The sequence below is a fragment of the Somniosus microcephalus genome, chromosome 24 (assembly GCF_052327205.1).
Source record: "Somniosus microcephalus isolate GS21.2 chromosome 24, FLI_Smic_1.0, whole genome shotgun sequence".
NCBI classification, from domain to species: domain Eukaryota; kingdom Metazoa; phylum Chordata; class Chondrichthyes; order Squaliformes; family Somniosidae; genus Somniosus; species Somniosus microcephalus.
Window position 1 is genome coordinate 34,627,067 of NC_141010.1, and position 22,510 is coordinate 34,649,576.

General features: G+C 42.3%; 1 protein-coding gene across 2 annotated transcripts in view; it reads left to right on the forward strand.

Moving 5' to 3' along the window:
* Positions 1-22,510, forward strand: part of kat2a (K(lysine) acetyltransferase 2A) — a 65,254-nt gene that overhangs the window by 37,329 nt on the left and 5,415 nt on the right. Inside the window, exons 10-14 of one of the 2 annotated variants that reach the window (XR_015073460.1) lie at positions 3,728-3,936; positions 4,714-4,840; positions 10,828-10,938; positions 11,071-11,214; positions 17,001-17,167. Coding sequence is in view for 1 of the 2 variants with exons in the window: in XM_085966477.1 (XP_085822603.1) it covers positions 3,728-3,936; positions 4,714-4,840; positions 10,828-10,938; positions 11,071-11,214; positions 17,001-17,115 (706 nt within the window). In the remaining variant the exon portion in view is untranslated. The remainder of the gene's footprint in view (positions 1-3,727; positions 3,937-4,713; positions 4,841-10,827; positions 10,939-11,070; positions 11,215-17,000; positions 17,168-22,510) is intronic. The other variant, XM_085966477.1, reaches the window with a different exon arrangement.

A 22,510-nucleotide genomic window follows, 5' to 3' on the forward strand; every position in this document is an offset into this window, starting at 1 on the left:
AGTACCTGGTGGCCCAGGAGGTACGGAAGCTTGCGATCCTGGGCCTTTCCAGGTCCGCGCGGGTAGATACCCACGTATCCCAGGGGCGCAAGCGGTTCATCGGCACTCCTGGGATTGCGTGGGCCGGCCCAACCAATAAAAGAAGGGATTCCCGTTCATACATTTGACAGTTCTGTACGTACGGAAGTGTCATAAGTATGAATGGGAATCACTTAAATACACCAACACATGAAATAATGTTTTTTTTAATTACATATTTAAAACGAATTAAAATGCCATTTAATTACGAGGCTGAAAATAAACTTACCTTTTTGAAGAGTATTTTTAATTTACAAATGAGTGAGAACATTTTATTTTTCTATTTTTAAAAACTCCAATGCTGGTAAAAGTAGGCATAAGAATTTGACAGACGTTCAGTGGGCGGAGCACAACTCTCCACCCACAGAGACCCATCTCCCGCGGATGCGGATGATCTGTCAAGAGAATTCTTCGCATGCCTAAACCTGGAACTTGCGCGGACCCTTTGGGCACGTGCACACATCGTACGCACCCGTGGGGGTTGCAAAATACGGCCCAATGAAATGCATGCAGCAAGTCATTTGTCCATATACAGGAAACTTTGTGCTATCCAGCACCCACGGGACCGAGCTGCTGCTGTTGCCTCAAAACTGCCGTACTCTCCAGAGTTAATGTTGAGAGATACGGAGATTCTTATCTCCGTATTTGACAACAAACACTGTTGCTTAGCAACAGCTTCTAAACACTCAGGTGTGGCCTGCAAGCTCTAGCTGAAGCTGTTGCTATAGCTACAGACCTTGCACAGCTTGACTGTTCAAACAAAAAAAAACAAACAAAAAGAATAAAAAACGGCTGCTGATTTTTGCCGGTGGCTCCAGATTGCTGGATAGCTCACCTCCAGATAGCACAAAGTTTCCTGTACTAGACTCATCGCTTCTGTCCAAGGAAGGGAATAGCAGCCAAAGCTTCCAGTCCTGGAAGCACATGTGAATGGATATTGGTTAAGGCTGGATTAGGATCAGTTGTGATGCCGCCTATCTCGACTCTTTTTTCTCCCCTTGTCCAGTCTCTTCCCACCTACATCCGCGACTCTTCTGATGCCCTCCGCCACTTTAACAGTTTCCAGTTTCCTGGCCCTAACTGTCTCCTTTTCACCATGGCCATCCAATCCCTCTGCACCTCCATCCCCACCAGGATGGCCTAAGGGCGCTCTGCTTCTTCTTTGAGCAGAGACCCAACCAGTTCCCATCCACCACAATCCTCCTCTGCCTTGCTGAACTTTGACTCCACTCACTTCCTCCAAATAAAAGGTGTTGCTATGGGAGCCCATATGGGTCCTAGCTATGCCTGCCTTTTCGTGAGATATGTGGAAAATTCTTTGTTCCAGTCCTACTCGGGTCCGCTCCCTCACCTCTTTTTCCGGTACATTGATGATTATATTGATGCCGTTTCCTGCACTCGCCCCGAAGTGGAAAATGTCATCAACTTTGTTTCCAATTTCCACTCTTCCTCACCTTCACATGGTCCATCTCCAACTCCCCCTTCCCTTTCTTGACTTCTCTATCTCCATTACTGGGGATAGGCTGTCGACCAATATCTACTATAAGCCCTCTGACTCACACAGCTACCTTGATTACACTTCCCCCCCATCCCGCTTCCTTTAAGGACTCCATTCCATTCTCCCAGTTTCTCCGTCTCCATTGCAACTGTTCTGACGATGCTGCCTTCCACACTAGTGCTTTCAATATGTCTTCCTTTTTCCTCAACTGGGGATTCCCCTCCACCATGGTTCACTGGGCTCTCGACCGTGTCCGTCCCATTTCCCGCACTTCTGCTCTCACCCCTTCTCCCTCCCAGAACCATGATCGGGTTCCTCTTGTCCTCCCCTTCCACCCCACCAGCCTCCACATTCAACAGATCATCCTCTGCCATTTTCGCCACCTATAGCGTGATACCACCATCAAACACATCATCTCCTCCCCTCCCCTTTCAGTATCCCGAAGGGGCAGCTCCCTCCGTGACATTCTGGCCCACTCTTCAGTCACACCCGAAACCCCCTCTTCCTCCCACGGGACCTTCCCATACAAGCGCAGGAGATGCAACACCTGCCCTTTTACCTTCTCCCTTCCCACCGTCCAGGGCCCCAAATAGTCCTTCCAGGTGAAACAGCGATTTACTTGTACTACTTTCAATTTAGTATACTTTATTCACTCCTCACGATGCGGTCTCCGCTACACTGGGGAGACCAAATGTAGATTGTGTGATTTGCTGTACGGAACACCTCCGTTCAGTCCGCAAGTGTGACCCTGAGCTTCCGGTCGCTAGTCATTTTAATTCCCTGCCCCACTCCCACTATGACCTCTCTGTCCTCGGCCTCCTACACTGTTCTAATGAAGATCAACGTAAACTTGGGGAACAGCACCTCATCTTTCAATTAGGCACTTTGCAACCTTCCACTCTCAGCATTGAGTTCAACAATTTCAGACCATAACCACTGCTCTCTTTTTTGGACAGCAGCTGTTGGTAATGATTCCTCTGTTGCCATTTACAGCTCCTCTAGACCCATCTTTTGTTTCTTTGTTCCCATTACAACCCCCTTTTGCCTCGCACCATCACCTCTTTTATCATTTAATCTCTCCTGCCTTCCACCCTATCATAGACCTTCCCTTTTGTTCTTTCCTCCCCTCCCCCCTTCCCTGCCTCTGTATTTGCTTAAAACCTGTTAAGTTTCTAACTTCTTCCAGTTCTGACGAAAGGTCATCGTCCTAAAACGTTAACTCTTGTTTCTCTCTCCAAAGACGTTGCCTGACCCGCTGAGTATTTCCAGCATTTTCTGTTTTTATTTCAGATTTCCAGCATCTGCAGTATTTTGCTTTTGTACTAGTATTAGAATTTGGTCATATCAACATCCCAGAACAGTCTTTTTTAAAACTTTGATGCAAATTTTTGTTCCTCTCCACCACGATTTACTCCCATATTTTTGCCAATGCTGCTCAGTAACTGGGCAATTGAAGGTGTTCAAGGTGGCACAGCCTTTAATTTTTTCCCCTCAGTGGGTGTGTTTAGCTTCCTCTGAATAAAGAACTTGGTATGTGGGAAATTATAATCAGGATGTGTTGCTTTAATTTACAAACACGCTGTGCTCAGCACATAGGTAATTTGAAGCTACCACATCTTGTTTCCTGAGTACAGGAAACTTTTTTTTATCCGGCACGGACGGGACCGACGTGCCGGTTCATCAAAAATTCCGGATAACCGAAAGCTATAGTAAAAGATACGGAGCTGAGAGCTCCATATAAAGCAACAAACCCTGTTGCTTAGCAACAGGTTCAGAACAATGGCCACAAGTTGCAAGCGTCTCTGTAGCTTAGCAACAGCTGCAGCCACACCCTTGCACAGCAACAGATGGAGGAAGGCAAGTAATAAAAGTTACCTGAACCTACTCCTGAATTTTGCCGGTTAACCGAGATTTCCGGTTATTTAGGTGCCGGTTAATCGAAAGTTTCCTGTATTTGCTTAATTGTTCAAATAAGACTGCAACAGTATTTCTGTACTAGGACATCAGTTTTTTTGTTTTTGCTCCGAAACAAACCTCTCTAAGAAAGTTTTGGCAGATGAGAATGTATTGAGCCGACTCTAGGAGAGTTGAAACCATGTCAGTTGACCGTCAAGAATTTCAATGCATCTTTTATTTTTGGGTTTCTTTTAGACAAATTTGTTGTCTGCAAATGCAGCTCGCGATGAAGCAGCACGTCTGGAGGAGCGGAGAGGTGTCATTGAATTTCATGTCATAGGAAACTCACTTTCTCAGAGATCAAACAAGAAAATAATGATGTGGTTGGTTGGCTTACAAAATGTTTTCTCACATCAGTTACCACGGATGCCAAAAGAGTACATCACAAGGCTTGTCTTTGATCCGTGAGTACATTTAGAGCACTTAAAAGATTCAGCGCTCTTTCACAAATACTGTTGTCAAGTTTTAAATAGAAATTAACTTTTCTAATATGTGTGTTCTAGTAAAAGTATTAGAAAATGTAAGGCATTGTGCTTTAGAAGTTGTACGTGCTGTAAGGTTAAAAGATGTACATCATTTTGTTTTTGGTCACAAAATTAAATTATTCAATGAACTTGCGTGTGAGCAATTTTGAAATTTTGTTCATACCTGGAAGCAGGAATCATTCTGGTTTATTTCAAATGAAATTGTAAATGTATTTATTTGGAACACATTTACTATTTTTCCAGAGAACAGGTAGCCTTCACAAACATATTTTCGTTGTTGTTACACTTCACAAGCAAAGGAATTTTACCCAGTATCTGTTTTCACAGAGAGCTGGCACAGACTCGATGGGCCAAATGGCCGCCTCCTGTGCCTCTATGACCTAAGTGAAATGTCCTGGAATGTGGCTCATTGAAATGAGAGTGTTTGAAATTGAGAGCAAAAATAATCAAGGATTTACTGGGCTGTGTATCTATCTTGATTACAGCTTCAAATTGTAATTTGTGGTGACATTTTAGATTGTGTTTCCTCAAACAGGGACCAGCGAGAGTTTCCCTGTTATTTATGTAGGTATCCCAAGTAATTTTTAAAATCTGAATGTACTAAAACAAAAAATAAAATGTCTTATTATGTTTAAATAAACTTTCCAAACCCAGTTTCAAACAAAGTCTGTTGTGTGGTGCATCCTGTTACTGCAGAAAGCACAAGACCCTGGCCCTGATTAAGGATGGTCGAGTCATTGGAGGGATATGTTTCAGGATGTTCCCCACCCAAGGATTCACAGAGATTGTATTTTGTGCTGTAACGTCCAACGAGCAGGTGAAGGTAAGGAATAATTCCCTGGCGTGTATGCCAGTGATTCCTAATAATAATGCAAAAGACTACAGTACATAGAAGTGAGAGAGATTACATCTTGGTTACAATCCATAGCACGTTGTATGGAAATGAGTCATCAGGTTTCAAATAAGATCTTGAGACAGAATTGTTAGTAACTGTAGCCATTACTTCTGAAATTATTTATTACCAAGCTCATGTTGCCTTAAATCTGAGTAATCCTACAATTAAATTCATTCATTAGCATTCACCAATATATAGTCAAACACAAGGTTATAAAAGTTATTTTAAGAGTTCCAGTATTTTAAATTTGTTTGTTGCTCTTTGATTTGTTTATATCCAAATATAATGTCCTTGTACATATGGTCTTTGCCACCATTAGCACTCACTACAGCTCTATGCATCAACTTCTGTAATATCTCTGTCTGTCATAGGAACAGGTGTAGGTCAATTAGCCCCTCGAGCCTTTTCTGCCATTCAGTGAGATCATGGCTGATCTGCGACCGAAATCCATATACAGTACCTGCCTTTGGTCCATATCCCTTAACATCTTTGGTTAACAAAAATCTATCAATCTCAGATTTAAAATTAACAATTGATCTAGCATCAATTGCCATTTGCGGAAGAGAGTTCCAAATTCTACCACCCTTTGTGTAGAAGTGTTTCCTAATTTCACTCCTGAAAGGTTTGTCTCTCTCTTCCTTCACCCCCCCCCCCCCCCACACAATCCCTTGTCTCCTCTTCTCCCCTCCATCCCCAAGTAGACCATCTATAAAAGGGCGCTAATAGTGCTGGGAGTCCACTGTGAATATGTAATGTGGGTGTTGCGTCTTTATACTAGGTACTTTTTTATTACAGTAGTTACAATTATGCATCATGCATGAAATTTAAGCAAGGTGACAGTGTAAAGGGTCGGAGTTAACATGATTCATGGCAGTCAGACTTAATAATTCCTGCTAACTTCTTCTTTCCTCTTTCCCCAAGTCCATTATCAGTGTTTGATTCAAACCAAAAAGCTTATTCTAAACTTTGCATAATACACAACATAGCTCACACAAAGCAGTTATTCAACACAGTGCCCACAGGCCTGTATGCAAACAGTAAAAGAAAACAATGCCATCAGCTGTCAACATCTAGAACAAATTGTGGCTCCAAAGTAGAGATGTTATGCATTTTAAAACCGCATACATTTTAAACATTGGCTATCTCCCCTCTAAGGAGATACACACTGTACAAGATTTGACAGATCATTCAATATCCTTATCAGTTTCAGGCCATTAGTATTCAATATTGAAAGAACTGAGTACACATATTGTATCTTAGAGGGAGCAGGGGAAGGGAACATTAACCTTTTCAAAGGAATGCTCACACGGCTGGGAATTCTGTACAAGGAATGTTGATGCAATTGACGTTTATCCAGACATGTTTGTCAAGGATCACGGTGATGTGGCATGTCATTTGTACAAGTTTCAACAAAAACAAGAAACTGATATGGTTGTCATACTCTTCGATCCATGCCCCTCTCTCCCCATCCCACAGCACCAAAACATCCCTAAACAAAGTCACAAACTATATTCTCTGTGACTGTGGTGCATTATCCCTCCTCGACTTCTGTGCAGCTTTTGAAATGGTTGACCACGCCATCCTTTTCTAACACCTCTACTCCATTTTCCAGCTCACTGAGATTGCCCTTGTTTGATTTCACACTTGCCTAATTATAAACAAAACAGGAAAGGAGAGCATAGGAAAGAATAAAGTAAGGGAGGACATTGATGGCCAGGGAATAAAGTGTTGTAGAACAGGAGTGTAAAAAGATGGTTTAAAATAAAATGAGAAGAACTGCTATTAAACATGAGTTGAACTGTCTGTACAGCAGTGCACACAGTGTCCGTAATAAAACAGGGAAACTGGAGGCAATAATACCTTGCGTGGAACTAGACATAGGGATTACTGAGACATGGCTACAGAAAAGTCAGGACTGGGAATTAAACATTGCAGGGTTTAACATATTTAGAAAAGATAGAGGGGGGAAAAGGGGAGGTGGAGTAGCTGTACTTATTAGGGATAACATAATGGCAGTAGAAAAAAGTGACGCAGTTATCGGCACGACAAAACTAGAATCCGTGTGGATAGAGATAAAAGATAATAAAGGATCAATCACACTAATGGGGAAGTCTACAGACCACCGAATAGTGAAAGTGAGGTGGAGGAAGAACTATGCAAACAAATTAGGGAAATGAGTAAAAAACATGGGGGGTTTCAACTACCTCAATATTAATTGGCCAGAAGAGGTAGGTATAAAGAGGATAAGGGAATGGAGTTCCTACAATGTGTACAGGACTCCTTTCTAACCCAATATGTAAGAAGCCCAACAAGGGAGGATTCGCTATTGGATCTAGTAATGGGGAATGAACCAGAGCAAATAAAAGTAAAAATAGGGGAACATCTAGGCAATAGTGACTATCATATAATTTGCTTTAAGATAATAATTGAGAAGGACATAAGTATAACGAAGACCAGGGTAATAGATTGGAGAAAAGCCGATTTAGCGGGGCTGAGAATAGAACTTGGGAAAATAAAATGGACAACAATATTTGTAAACAATGATGTAGAACAGCAGTGAGAAATATTTAAAACGGTGTTCAACAGAGTCTGGGGAAAATATATTCCGTTTAAAAAAACAAGAACAAGCTAAACACTAATGAGACACCATGGATGATTAAAGACATGGGGAAAAATTGATTAAGGAAAGAGGCATACACTGAGTGCATGGACAGCAGGGGACAGCATGACAGAGAATAGGATTAGGAAAGAAGTAAAAAAAACACAATTGGAAAGGCAAACAGGATCTATGAAATTAAATTATGAAGGAACATAAAACAAAATATTAAATAGTTTACAGGCACATAAATTAAAAAAAGGAAAGTCGAGATGTGAATAGGGCCACTAAGGCATGAACAGTACAATATCACAGGCAGCGATAGAGAGATGGCAGAAATATTAGATAATTACTTTGCTTCAGTATTTACCAGAGAGATAGAACAGGTGGAGATGACATCGGATGATGAGATTAGAAATAATATAACTGCATTTAAAATAAAAAGAGGAGAAATATTAAATAAACTAATGAAACTCAAAGAGGATAAAATCCCTGGTCCGGATGGATTGCATCTACGCATTTTAAAAGAATCTAGGGAAGAGATAGCAGAGGCATTACTACACATAATTAATAATTTGTTAGAACAAGGTGTAGTGTCTGAGGACTGGTGGATAGCTAACATAATACCTACATTTAAGAAGGGAGATAGAACATGTCCAGGGAACTATAGACCAATCAGCTTAACATCGGTGGTAGGAAAAATAATGGAATCCCTACTAAAGGAGAAAATAGAAGAACATCTAGAAACCAAAAATATAATAATGAATAGTCAGCATGGATTTCAAAAGGGAAAGTCTTGCTTGACCAACCTCATTGAATTTTTTGAGGAGGTAACAGAGAGTAGACAAGGGTAATGCAGTAGATGTGTCATTTATCTAGATTTTACAAGGCCTTTGATAAGGTACCACGTAATAGACGAATGAATAAGGTCAGAGCATGCGGAGTCAGGGCAAATAGCAGAATGGATAACTAGTTGGCATCAAGACAGAAAGCAGAGAGTAGGGGTAAAGGATAGCTGTTCAGAGTGGCAGAAGGTGGGTAGTGGTGTTCCACAAGGATCAGTGCTGGGACCACTTCACAATTTATATTAACAATTTAGACTGTAGAATCAAAAACACAATTTTTAAATTTGCACAGGACACCAAATTTGGGGGGGGGTGGGTGGGTGGATAGTCAATACTGAGGAGGACTGCAACAAATTACAAGAAGACATTAATAAATTTGAAGAATGGGCATATAATTGGCAAATGAAATTCAACACCGATAAATGTGAGGTATTGCATTTTGGTGAGAAAAATAGGGAGGTCACATATTAGTGGGGTAGAGAGCAAAGGGATCTCGGAGTACAAATACACAAATCACTGAATGTAGTGACACAGGTTAACAAGGCCATTTAAAAAAAAAAGCAAACCAAGCACTAGGGCTTATTTCTAGAGGGATTGAATTGAAAAGTAGAGAAGTTATGCTAAACTTGTATTGAACCTTGGTTAGACCACACTTTGAGTACTGCGGTTCCGGCTGCCAGATTATAAAAAGGATATAGAGGCACTGGAGAGGGTGCAAAAAAGATTTGCAAGGATGATACCAGAAATGCGAGGGTATACCTATCAGGAAAGGATGAACAGGCTGGGTCTCTTTTCTCTTGAAAAGAGAAGGCTAAGGGGTGACCTAATAGAGGTCTTTTAAAATCATGAAAGGTTTTGATAGTAGATACAGAGAGAATGTTTTCACTTGTGGGGAAGAGCAAAACTAGAGGCCATCAATATATGATAGTCACCAAAAGATCAAATAGGGAATTCAGAAGATACTTCCTCCCAGAGAGTGGTGAGAATGTGGAACTTACTACCACAGGGAGTGGTTGAAGCAAATAGTATCGATGCATTTAAGGGGAGGCTAGACAAGCAAATGAGGGAGAAGGGAATAGAGGGTTATGCTGATAAGGGAGGAGGTGCGAGTGGAGCATAAACGCCGACATGGACTGGTTGGGCCGAATGGCTTATTTCTGTGCTGTATATCCTATGTAAACCTATCCAATCATAGTCAACGCATCCCTACCCCTGCACGGTCACCTTTGGAGCACCCCTCTGATCTATCCTCAACTCCCTCATCTTCCTCATCTACATGCTGCTCCTTGGCATCTGTAGACATGGGTCCAGCTTCCATGTGTATGCTGATGATACCCAGCACTACCTCTCTTGATCCCTCCCAGTGCCTCTATGCCGTCAGATTGCTTGTCGCTAAACTGTGGGGAGACCGAAGCTATCATTTTTGACTCCGTCCCTGGCCATAGTCTCAAGGTGATACAAACTGTTCACAACCTTAGCATCCTATTCAAGCCGGAACTAAGATCCAACCCCAGATCCTCTCCATCCTAGAACTGCCTGCATACACCTCTGCCATTGCCTGGCTCTGCCCCTACCTCAGCCCATTTACTGCTGAAACCTTCAGTCATGCCTCGTCAACTCCAAACTCGCTTATTCCAATGCTCTCTAGGCTGGCCTTTATCATCCTCTACCCTTCCATAAATTCAGCACATCCAAAACTCTACTGCATTGCACTGCTTGCCCATTACCCCTGTCCTCACTGACCTACACTTTCTCCTGGTTCCCCAATGCATTAAATTAAAATTCTTATATTTGTGTTTAAATCTCACCATGGCTTTTCCCTCCCTATTTCTGTAACCTCCTCCAGCACTACAACCTCTCAAAGACCCGAACTCTCCATTCTTCTGCCTCTGGCCTCTTGCATTCCCCACCTCACCCCACTGTGCCTTCAGCTGCCTAGGCCCCACACTCTGTAATTCCCTCCCTAAGGCCCTCTGCCTCTCCACCTCCCTCTCCTTTTAAAACCCTTCTTAAGCCCACCTCTTTGACCAAACTTTTTGCTTACTCTTCCTATTAGCTCATCTTTTGGCTCAGCGTCCATCTTTTCTTCACGCCTCTGTGAAATACCTTGGGACCATTTATTTATAAATAGTGCAATATAAATTCAAGTTACTGTTGTTTTCTGTTGACCTATCATGATCATGTGAGAAAAACAGATGGTGTGGATTTTATAGGTTTTGTCTATCATCCTACCAATACCTCTTCCAGAACTATTGGGCAGAAGTTTAATTTTGAACCTGATTTTTACACGCCTGATTCTGGCTGACAACTTTGTTGTTCTTAACAGAGTAGTTGAAACTTCAATGAGACACACCCCTTTGCACCAGTTTGAGGAGTTTACGATGAGGTTTTCGCTGAAGTTGTGCGATGATATGCTCCCACACAGAAGCACCAGTAAATGCACTGGATTATATATTAATATTTCCTTCTGGCAGGGTTATGGGACACATTTGATGAATCACCTGAAAGAATACCACATTAAGCACAACATTCTGCATTTCCTGACATATGCCGATGAATATGCCATTGGTTACTTCAAAAAGCAGGTACCGCTCTTCCACTCGATGCTTTCTTTTTTGCAGAATACAGAGAAAAATCTAATGTCTTCAAGACATTAGACTCATTAAAAACATGTGTTGAGTAAAGCTTTTTTTATACTTTATTCTGTGTCTCTACAGGGATTTTCAAAGGATATAAAAGTTCCCAAAAGCCGGTATGTGGGCTACATCAAGGATTATGAAGGAGCAACGTTGATGGAATGTGAGCTTAATCCTAGAATCCCTTACACAGAGTTATCACATATTATCAAGAAACAGAAGGAGGTAAGGCCATCAAACCCACTTAAGCATTATTTCTGTATGCTTATACGCCTTCAGTTTTATATTTTTGACTTGGATGCGCAGTAATATAGGATAATAGATGTCTGTGCTCAATACAGGGCATTACTTGAACTAAAGAGTTTTGAGGGCAGACGGCGTCAGTGCCAGACTTAATGCTTTCTATTAATTTAAACATTCTTTATAATAATTACAGCAACAACAATTAATTGGGCAGTCTTTATATATCTTTTAAAATTTTACATCTGCATGAACCTCTTGTCCATTTTTTCAATGATAAATTCTTATGTCCACATTTATAATCAAAACTGACTCTGTAAACTTGTCACGCTGTAATTACATCCTCCTCCCAATGGAGGAGCTGCAACGCTACCACTGGCAGGAGGGCGTATTACATTTATAAGTTTATATGGACAGTTTCCATTATAAATATGGATATAGAAGTTTATACTGGAAATACAGAAAAATAGAGAGAGAATGTGTGACTTAAAATGGAGACTAAAATAATGTCTGTGCTCCTTGGTCCAATTATTCCCCAGTCTGTAATGTCATTTCACCTGAAGACTACACTTGATCTTGACTCCTTATGTGCAACGCCATGGGGAATTGACTCAGTTTTTGACAAGTTGCGGTCTCTACATTGGGGGAACCAAATGCAGATTGGGTGATCGCTTTGCTGAACATCTCTGTCCAACCCAAACGTGTGACCCTGAGCTTCCAGTCACTTACTGTTTCAATTCTCTGCCCGACTCCCCCTCTGACCTCTCTGTCCTCGGCCTCCTACACTGCTCCAATGAAGCTCATTGGAAGCTCGAGGAACAGCACCTCATCTTTCGATTAGGCACTTTTACCACCTCCCGGACTCAACATCAAGTTCAATTTCAGATCATAACCACTGCTCCCATTTTTTTGGACAGCAGGCTTGGGTAATGATTCCGCTGTTGCCATTTACAGCTCCTCTAGACCCATCTTTTGTTCCTTTATTTGTCCCATTGCCACCCCCTTTTGCCTTGACCCTCATTCCTTTTGCCATTTAATCACTCCAGCCTTCCACCCTACACAGACCTTCCATTTTTTTCAGAAGGCATTCGATAAGGTGCCACACAAGAGGTTATTAAACAAAATTAGGGCTCATGGGATTGGGGGTAAAATACTAGCATGGATTGAGGATTGGTTAACAGACAGAAAACAGAGAGTAGGAATTAACGGGTCATTTTCGGGTTGGCAGGCTGTAACTAGTGGGGTACCGCGAGGATCAGTGCTTGGGCCTCAGCTATTCACAATCTATATCAATTATTTGGATGAGGGGACCAAATGTAATATATCTAAGTTTGCTGATGATACAAAGCTGGGTGGGAATGTAAGTTGTGAAGAGGATGCAAGGAGGCTTCAAGGGGATATAGACGGGCTAAGTGAGTGGGCAAGAACATGGCAAATGGAATATAATGTGGAGAAATGTGAAGTTATTCACTTTAGTCGGAAAAGTAGAAAAGCAGAGTATTTTTGAAATGGAGAGAGATTGGGAAATGTTGGTGTTCAGAGGGACCTGGGTGTCCTTGTACACGAATCACTGAAAGTTAACCTGCAGGTACAGCAAGCAATTAGGAAAGCAAATAGTACAGTATGTTGGCCTTTATTACAAGAGGATTTGAGTATAAGAGTAAAGACATCTTACTGCAATTATATAGGGCCCTGGTGAGACCCCACCTGGAGTATTGTGTACAGTTTTTGTCTCCTTACCTAAGGAAGGATATACAGGAAACTTTGTGATATCCGGAACCGACGGGACCGAGCTGTTGCCGTCCCATCAAAACTGCCGGACAAACCAGCGCTAATGTTAAAACATACGGAGCTTTTGAGCTCCGTATCTAGCAACAAACCCTGTTGCTTTCAGCTTCTAAACAGTCGGCCGTAGCTTGCATGCGTCTCTGTAGCTAAGCAACAGCTTTAGCTAGACCTTGCAGAGCCTGACTGGTGAAAAAAAAGCAATGAAAAGAAAAAAAACTTACTGAACCGACTCCTGAATTTTGCCGGTGGATCGAGCATTCTGGACAGTTAACCTCCGGATAAACCAAAGTTTCCTGTACTTGCCATAGAGGGAGTGCAACGAAGGTTCACCAGACTGGGATGGGGGGATTGTCCTATGAGGAGAGATTGAGTAGACTAGGCCTATATTCTCTGGAGTTTAGAAGAATGAGAGGTGATCTCATTGAAACATACAAAATTCTTGCAGGGCTTGACAGGGTAGATGCAGGGAGGATGTTTCCCCTGGCTGGGGAGTCCAGAACCAGGGGTCACCATCTCAGAGTAAGGGTTTGGCCATTTAGGACTGAGATGAGGAGCAATTTCTTCACTGAGGGTGGTGAATCTTTGGAATTCTCTACCCCAGAGCATATTCAAGACAGAGATCGATAGATTTTTGCATATTAAGGGAATCAAGGGATATCGGGATAGTTCAGGAAAGTGGCGATGAGGTAGAAGATCAGCCATGATCTTATTGAATGGCTCAGAGGGACAAATGGCCGACTCCTGCTCCTATTTCTTGCGTTCTTATATTCTTTTCTCCCCTCCCCCCTTTCCCTGCCTCTGTACTTGCTTAAAACCTGTTGCATCTGAAACATTTTCCAGCTGTGACAAAAGATCATCGACCTGAAACGTCAACTCTGTTTCTCTCTCTACAGATTCTGCCTGACCGTCTGAGTATTTCCAACATTTTCTGTTTATATTTCAGATTTACAGTATCCGCAGTATTTTGCCTTTATTTCTATTGAAATGAATTTAAGTAGCTTATAGCTGCCTGCCATTTTTGTTTGTTTTATTGGTCAGAGATTCATGCACGAAATAAGTAATGGGTACTACACACAAGAAATGTTCAGGTATACCGCATCATGTGACAGTGCCAACATGTTTTTATAGCAGCAGAATGCTGGAAAATGTCCGATTCACTTTGTCCAAAAACAGGAGTCTAATGTGTGTTCATATTTTATCAGCTTCAGTAAAACAGCCAAAGCTGACAGCTAATGAAATTAGGAAAACTGCATAAATCGTACGAATTTAACCCCCCCCTCCCCCCACACCGTCAGTGAAACGTAGTCTGCAAAGCATAATGTACCATGTGTGAGTGAAACTGCTGCTGACCTTATTTATCTAGAGTTGCTGTTGTGAACCAAAGGATAACCTCCTGCTTTTTGTGCTGCTGTCGGCATCACTTACAAGTGACAAAAAAATACATTATTGTTTAACCACTATAGCACTTTGGACTGCACCATTACATATCCAACAGAATTCATACATAAAGAAGGAAAAGGACAGTTGAAGTGCAGGAGGTACTGAAGCCATGAAAGTGATCTTCTCAACTGGAACATCCACTGAATAAGGCAATAATTAATGAATAATATAGACCATTTAAAATGATTCATGTTTCAGTTTAGTGACACTTTCACAGCAAACCGAATACTCTACAGCTGAACAGTGAGGACACCCTCCATCATGTTGTGTGGCACTACCACCGTGCTAAATGGGATAGATTCAGAACCGATCTCGCAGCTCAAAACTGGGCATCCATGAGGTGCTGTGGGCCATCAGCAGCAGCAGAATTGTATTCCACCACAAGCTGTAACCTCATGGCCTGGCATATCCCTCACTCTACCATTACCATCAAGCCAGGGGACCAACCCTGGTTCAATAAGGAGTGTAGAAGAGCATGCCAGGAGCAGCACCAGGCGTACCTAAAAATGAGTTGCCAACCTGGGGAGGCTGCAACTCCCATGCGTGGTAAAAAGCGGAAGCAGCATGCTATAGACAAGGCTAAGCGATCCCACAATCAACGGATCAGATCAAAGCTCTGCAGTCTTGCCGCATCCAGTCGTGAATGATGGTGGACCATTAAACAACTAACGGGAGGAGGAGGCTCCATGAATATCCCAATCCTCAGTAATGGTGGAGCCCAGCACGTGAGTGCAAAAGACAAGGCTGAAGCGTTTGCAACCGTCTTCAACCAGAAGTGCCGAGTGGATGATCCATATCGGCCTCCTCCCGAGGTCCCCACCATCACAGAAGCCAGTCTTCAGCCAATTCGATTCACTCCATGTGATATCAAGAAACAGCTGAGCGCACTGGATACAGCAAAGGCTATGGGCCCCGACAACATACCGGCTATCGTGCTGAAGACTTGTACTCCAGAACTAGCCGTGCCTCCAACCAAGCTGTTGCAGTACAGCTACAACACTGGCATCTATCCGACAATGTGGAAAACTGCCCAGGTATGTCCTGTCCACAAAAATCAGGACAAATCCAATCCGGCCAATTACTGCCCCATCAGTCTACTCTCAATCATCAGCAAAGTGATGGAAGGCGTCAACGACAGTGCTATCAAGTGGCACTTACTCACCAGTAACCTGCTCACTGATGCCCAGTTTGAGTTTCGCCAAGACCACTCGGCTCCCGATCTCATTACAACCTTGGTCCAAACATGGACAAAGGAGCTGAATTCCAGAGAAGTGAGCGTGACTGCCCTTGACGTCAAGGCAGCATTTGACCGAGTGTGGCATGAAGGCGCCCTAGTAAAACTGAAGTGAATGGGAATCGGGGGGGAAAACTTTCCACTGGCTGGGGTCATAACTAGCACAAAGGAAGATGGCTGTGGTGATTGAAGGTCAATCATCACAGCCCCAGGACATCGCTGCAGGAGTTCCTCAGGGCAGTGTCCTAGGCCCAACCATCTTCAGCTGCTTCATCAATGACCTTCGCTCCACCATAAGGTCAGAAATGAGGATGTTCGCTGATGACTGCAGAGTGTTCAGTGCCATTCACAACTCCTCAGATAATGAAGCAGTCCATGCCCGCATGCAACAAGACCTGGACGACGTTCAGACTTGGGCTAATAAGTGGAAGGTAACATTTGCACCACAGAAGGCAATGACTATCTCTAACAAGCGAGAGTCTAACCACCGCCCCTTGACATTCAATGGCATTACCATTGCCGAATCACCCACCAACAACATCCTGGGGATCACCATTGACCAGAAACTTAACTGGACCCGCCACATAAATACTGTGACAACAAGAGCAAGTCAGAGGCTAGGTATTCTGCGGCGAGTGTCTCACCACCTGACTCCCCAAAGCCTTTCTACCATCTACAAGGCACAAGTCAGGAGTGTGATGGAATACTCTCCACTTGCCTGGATGAGTGCAGCTCCAACAACACTCGAAGCTCAACACCATCCAGGACAAAACAGCCCGCTTGATTGGCACCCCATCCACCACCTTGAACATTCACTCCCTCCACCACCGGCGTACCGTGGCTGCAGTGTGTACCATCTACCAGATGCACTGCAGCAACTCGCCAAGGCTTCTTCGGCAGCACCTCCCAAACCTGTGACTTCTTCCACTTAGAAGGACAAGGGCAGCAGACACATGGGAACACCGCCCCCTCCAAGTCACACACCATCCTGACTTCGAAGTATATTGCCAATCCTTCATCGTCACTGGGTCAAAATCCTGGAACTCCCTACCTAACAGCACTGTGGCAGTACCTTCACCACACGGACTGCAGCAGTTCAGGAAGGCGGCTTACCACCACCTTCTTGAGGGCAATTAGGGATGGGCAATAAATTCTGGCTTTGCCAGCAACGCCCACATCCCATAAACAAATTTTTAAAAAAATGTCAAAAGCACTTTTTTGGCCCTGGGCAAATCAATCACAGTTTCAGTACTCGATATTTATAGTCTATTCTAATTGAAGTCATAATAAATTTCTCCTTCGCATACAGATCATAAAGAAGCTGATCGAGAGGAAGCAAGCACAGATCCGGAAGGTTTACCCAGGCCTCACCTGCTTCAAGGAAGGAGTTCGGCAGATACCCATAGAGAGTATACCTGGAATTCGTAAGTGTTCCATTTCAGAAGAGTGAATACAGAATACATAGAAACGCTGAAGGTACATTGATCATGAGAATGTAATAGATACAGTAAATATTGTTACGCAGGAAGTGTATGGTAAACACAATGCAAGAATGTACGTGGTCTGCTTAAATGTAGACTTGATCTTTGAGCAATATATAAATAAGTTGTATTTAACTACTTTACACAGATGGTGGTAAATTAATGGAGTGAACTGTTAATGGAAGCAATGGGGACTGTATCAGCAAATTTGAAATGTAGCAAAATATTTGATGGAGGGCTATGAGAGGTAATGTGAGGCGAAAATAGTTTTTTAAGTGCATCAATGTCCCGTAATGTGCCAGTCTCTAATATCCATTGAAAATTTCAAAACTCAGATTGATGGATTTTGGTTAGGCCAGGGTGTTGAGGGGCATGGAACCAAGGCAGGTAGGGAGTTAAGATACAGAGCAACCATGATCTAATTGAATGGCAGAACAGGCTCGAAGGGCCGAATGACCACCTCCTGTTCCTTTGAATGGGATTTCCTGGATACTGGGACTGGCCAGGTGAACATCAATGGTCTTTTCCAGTCCTGTACATTCCTGTGATTCTTTGTGCAGATAGACGGTAATTATAATGATGCATAGGAAAATGGTTGATCATATACGGGGATCATGTAAGTAATGATTAATAAAAAATGTCCTAGTAAAGGATCCCCTTGGAATGAGTGACCATAATATGGTTGAATTCCAAATTCAGTTGGAGGGTGAGAGAGTTGGATCTCAAACCAGCGTACTAAGCTTAAATAAAGGAGACTATGAAGGTATGAGAGTAGAATTGACTAAAGTGGACTGGGAAAACAGATTAAAGTGTAAGATGGTACAAGAGCAGTGGTCTACATTCAAGGAGATATTTCACATCTTTCAAGATAAATATATTCCACTGAGGAAAAGGGAGTAAAAGAAAAGACAGCCATCCGTGGCTTAGTAAAGTAATAAAGGATAGTATTCGACTGAAAACAAGGGCATATAAAGTAGCCAAATCTAGTGGGAGGCTAGAAGATTGGGAAGCATTTAAAAGCCAGCAAACAATAACTAAAAGATTAATTAAGAAAGGGAAGATAGATTATGAAAGTAAACTAGCAAAAAATATAAAAACAGATAGCAAGAGTTTCTACAGCTATATAAAAAGAAAAAGGGTGGCTAAAGTGAAGTAGACAAAAAGCTGGAAACTATAGACCAGTTAGCCTAACATATGTGGTTGGCAAAATGTTGGAGTCCATTATTAAGGAAACAGTAACAGAGCATTTGGATAAACATAATTTAATAGGACAGAGTCAGCATGGTTTTACGAAGGGGAAGTCATGTTTGACAAATTTGCTCGAATTCTTTGAGGATGTAACATACAGGGTGGATAAAGGGGAACCAGTGGATGTAGTGTATTTGGACTTCCAAAAGGCATTTGACAAGGTTCCACACAAAAGATTACTGATCAAGATAAAAAATCACGGGATTGGGGGTAATATACTGGCATGGGTGGAAGATTGGCTATCTAACAGAAAACAAAGAGTTGGGATAAATTGTTCGTTCTCGGGCTGGCAATCAGTAACTAGTGGTGTTCCGCAGGGGTCAGTGCTGGGACCCCAACTCTTACAATCTATATTAACGATTTGGAGGAAGGGACCGAGTGCAACATATCCAAGTTTGCCGACGATACAAAGATGGGAGGGAAAGCAGTGAGTGAGGAGGACATAAAAAACCTGCAAAAGGACATAGACAGGCTAAGTGAGTGGGCAGAGATTTGGCAGATGCAATATAATGTTGGAAAGTGTGAGGTTATGCACTTTGGCAGAAAAAATCAAAGAGCAAGTTATTATCTAAATGGAGAGAAACTGCAACGTGCTACAGTACAAAGGGATCTGGGGGTCCTGGTGCATGAAACACAAAAAGTTAGTATGCAGGTGCAGCAGGTGATCAGGAAGGCCAATGGAATCTTGGCTTTTATTGCAAGGGGGATGGAGTATAAAAACAGGGAAGTCTTGCTGCAGTTATACAGGGTATTGGTGAGGCCACACCTGGAATACTGCGTGCAGTTTTGGTTTCCATATTTAAGAAAAGATATACTTGCTCTCGAGGCGGTTCAGAGAAGGTTCACTCAGTTGATTCCAGAGATGAGGGGGTTGACGTATGAGGAAAGGTTGAGTAGGTTGGGACTCTACTCATTGGAGTTCAGAAGAATGAGAGGCGATCTTATCGAAACATAGAAGATTGTGAGGGGGCTTGATCGGGTGGATGCGGTGAGGATGTTTCCACTGATGGGTGAGACTAGAACTAGGGGGCATAATCTTAGAATAAGGGGCTGCCCTTTCAAAACTGAGATGAGGAGAAACTTCTTCACTCAGAGGGTAGTAAATCTATGGAATTTGCTACCCCAGAGAGCTGTGGAAGCTGCAACATTAAATAAATTTAAAAGAGAGATAGACATTTTCCTAGCAGATAAGGGAATTAGGGGTTACGGGGAGAGGGCAGGGAAGTGGACGTGAGTCTAGATTCGGATCAGCCATGATCCTATTGAATGGCGGGGCAGGCCCGAGGGGCCGTATGGCCTACTCCTGCTCCTATTTCTTATGTTCTTTTGTAATGATGAGGGCTATGTGGATGAACACTGGAATATCAAAATATTCCAAAACAATCCCAACTATGCAGCCCAGGAATAGGAAAATTATGAATGTGTTCTATCCTAATTAGGCTCATGTAGAAAGATTCTCTCATTCTGCAGTTGCAGAGCGAGTACAGTATATGGTTAGTTGTGATAACAGGAACACATTTCTAAAATATTTTCTTACGTGAATCAATGTCCCCTAATGTGCCAGTCGCTAATATCCTTCAATGAAATGAGGTTCCCCAAATCTTAGCTGATGAACAATCAAAGCTGAAACCGATGGGCAACTGAAGCTGAGGGACCTCTGGGATGGTGGCCATTTGTGTGCCCATCTTTCTTTGATCTGTGCAGCCACCAGATGCATTGCCGCAAGTTTGAGCATTTACACATTTCTCTCCAGTAGTTTCTGGAATTGTAGCTTCAATTAAGCTTCTTGGCTGTACACACACTTCTAGTCTGGTCTTCATCTCGCTGACAACCAGTGTCAGCTGTTGCCACTATCCTTCAGCTGCGTTTGGTTGACTTGTGGGGTGCTGACAGATGTCTTTTTCTTGATGAAACAATGTATTATTTGGTCAGTGGTCATACATAACTCTGAGTCTCCAGGAGTGATGCAGAACCATGTTGACACCATATTCCTTCCACTATAACATGCTGCAAATCAAAATCACTGCCTTCTCATCAAGACTGAGATTGTCAGATGCTTAATCAGTATTCAAGTAAGCATTGTTTACACAGAACTAGGCTAATTGCTTTTGACTTCATAATGAAGCAGGATTTGTAGACCGTTTTAAAAAAATAAATTACGACTAGGCATATATGAATAACTGCCGTGAAATGTTAGAGATTGTATTAGATTATAAAATTTAAAACCTTGCTATGAAAATAGGATACCAGTACAGTGGGTTTCAACAATGCATTTTTATCTCTTGGACCTGAATATGAATCCAGGCCACAATCAAGATAAAAAATCTCTTTTCTAATGACCGTAAGGGAATGAAATGAAGTGTTTTGGCAAAACGCTCTTCCTTTCATTCCCTTACAGCCAGTTCTCAATAGATTTTAAGTCCACAGTACAAAACTTTTCCAAGTTCTGTATTAGGCTGGCTGTCTCACTTAAAATGTATAGGGATAGAAATGAAAGTGTAGCAGTGATAGTCCTCAATGTGGAAATCCCATTCGTGAAATGACACACGCCACAACTACAGTAGCCATCAGATTTTTTATTTACAGTAATCATCTGATGGCTTTTTAACATAAAACATCAAATTTCACCCAAGTGACTACCCTTGTAACTATTTGTGCAGTATCTTTCTCTTACGCGTGCCCTTACGTGGTGCCCCTACATGGTGCTTCCCTTGTGGCTTCAGCAGATGTGGAAGCACATTTGGGCATTGTAGATGGCGCATAACCTACACAACACCTGATTTGAGAGTGTTTGATTCTGACATTCCAGCATCTTTTACTTGGAGCAAACATTCACCCCAGCATCTGTCTCCATAGTTAAAAGTATTACAGTTAGCACAAGTCCTTTTCAAGACAAAGTATCTCATAAATGTCATGCATCCCTAGGGCAAAAAATCATAATTGATCCAAGTAATCACAAGTTAACAATCAAATGATTATCTAAATCTAAACAAACCAAAAATAGTTCCATTTGCTCAGCAATTAGAACAAGGTCCCAGTAAGGAACTGGTAACCAGCACAAAACTGAGGAGCCAAATTGGTCAATTCTTCTGCCCAAGCCAACCAATCAAATTACTCGCACAATTTTGCTGCAACTTCTTTCAGTAACCATGTTGCTTTTCAAGCCACTTACTATATCTAAGCGATAAATTAATCACACGCACACAAAAAATTCTCAAACAAAACTAACCTCTTAAACCTATCTGCTTTATCTCGGATATTCTGTAAAAACTTTCTTCCGCACAGGTCTCTCCTATCTGTGTGGCCTAAGGCTGGAGAGTTGCCAGGTTCCCAATGCTTGCAGTGGGCTATTCTGCTGACGGCCCAGGCTTTTAAGCAGGCTCCATCTATTTGTGACCTGTGACAATTACAAGGCTACCAATTTTTACTGGTGGCAAAATATTGTTTCCTGCTGCCACACTTAATAAAGTTGGACGTTTATGCAAACGTACTTCTGAAATCTCCACTGGCAAAAGAAAAAATAGACTACAGTATAATAAAGTGGACTAGTAGGCATCATTTAGTATACTAGCAGGTAGTGTTTAGCCTACTAATGTGGGACTTAATGGGAGGGGGAGTGGGGGAAGGTTTCAGACATTCTGATGGACATTGTTTGAACTGGCCATTGACTGCACTGAATAAATGGCAGTATTTTTTACCTTTTCAGTGAGTTATCCCAGTTTGCTTCAAAGCTAGTCACCAGAAGGAACATTATAACATGAATTGACTTTTTTTTAGTAGCACTGCTTCCTAACATCTAGTCCCCTACTCCTTCCAGCTTTCCTGCCCATGGACACACCGCAAGTCGGTGTTTATTTGTCTAAAGCTCCTGCTATAAAACACGTACCATGAGCACCAATGGAGATCGGCTAGCTTTTACATTTTGGTCACACTGCCTAACACTTCAGTCAGTGCACCACCTGTTCAGTATGTATTCCATGTAACATTAAAATAAACTGCAATACATCGAAGGTAAGTGGAAGTAATGTTGCTGGATTTTTATGTATTATTTTGCAATGGAGCAAACCAGATGTTGAATTTCTCTCTTTGA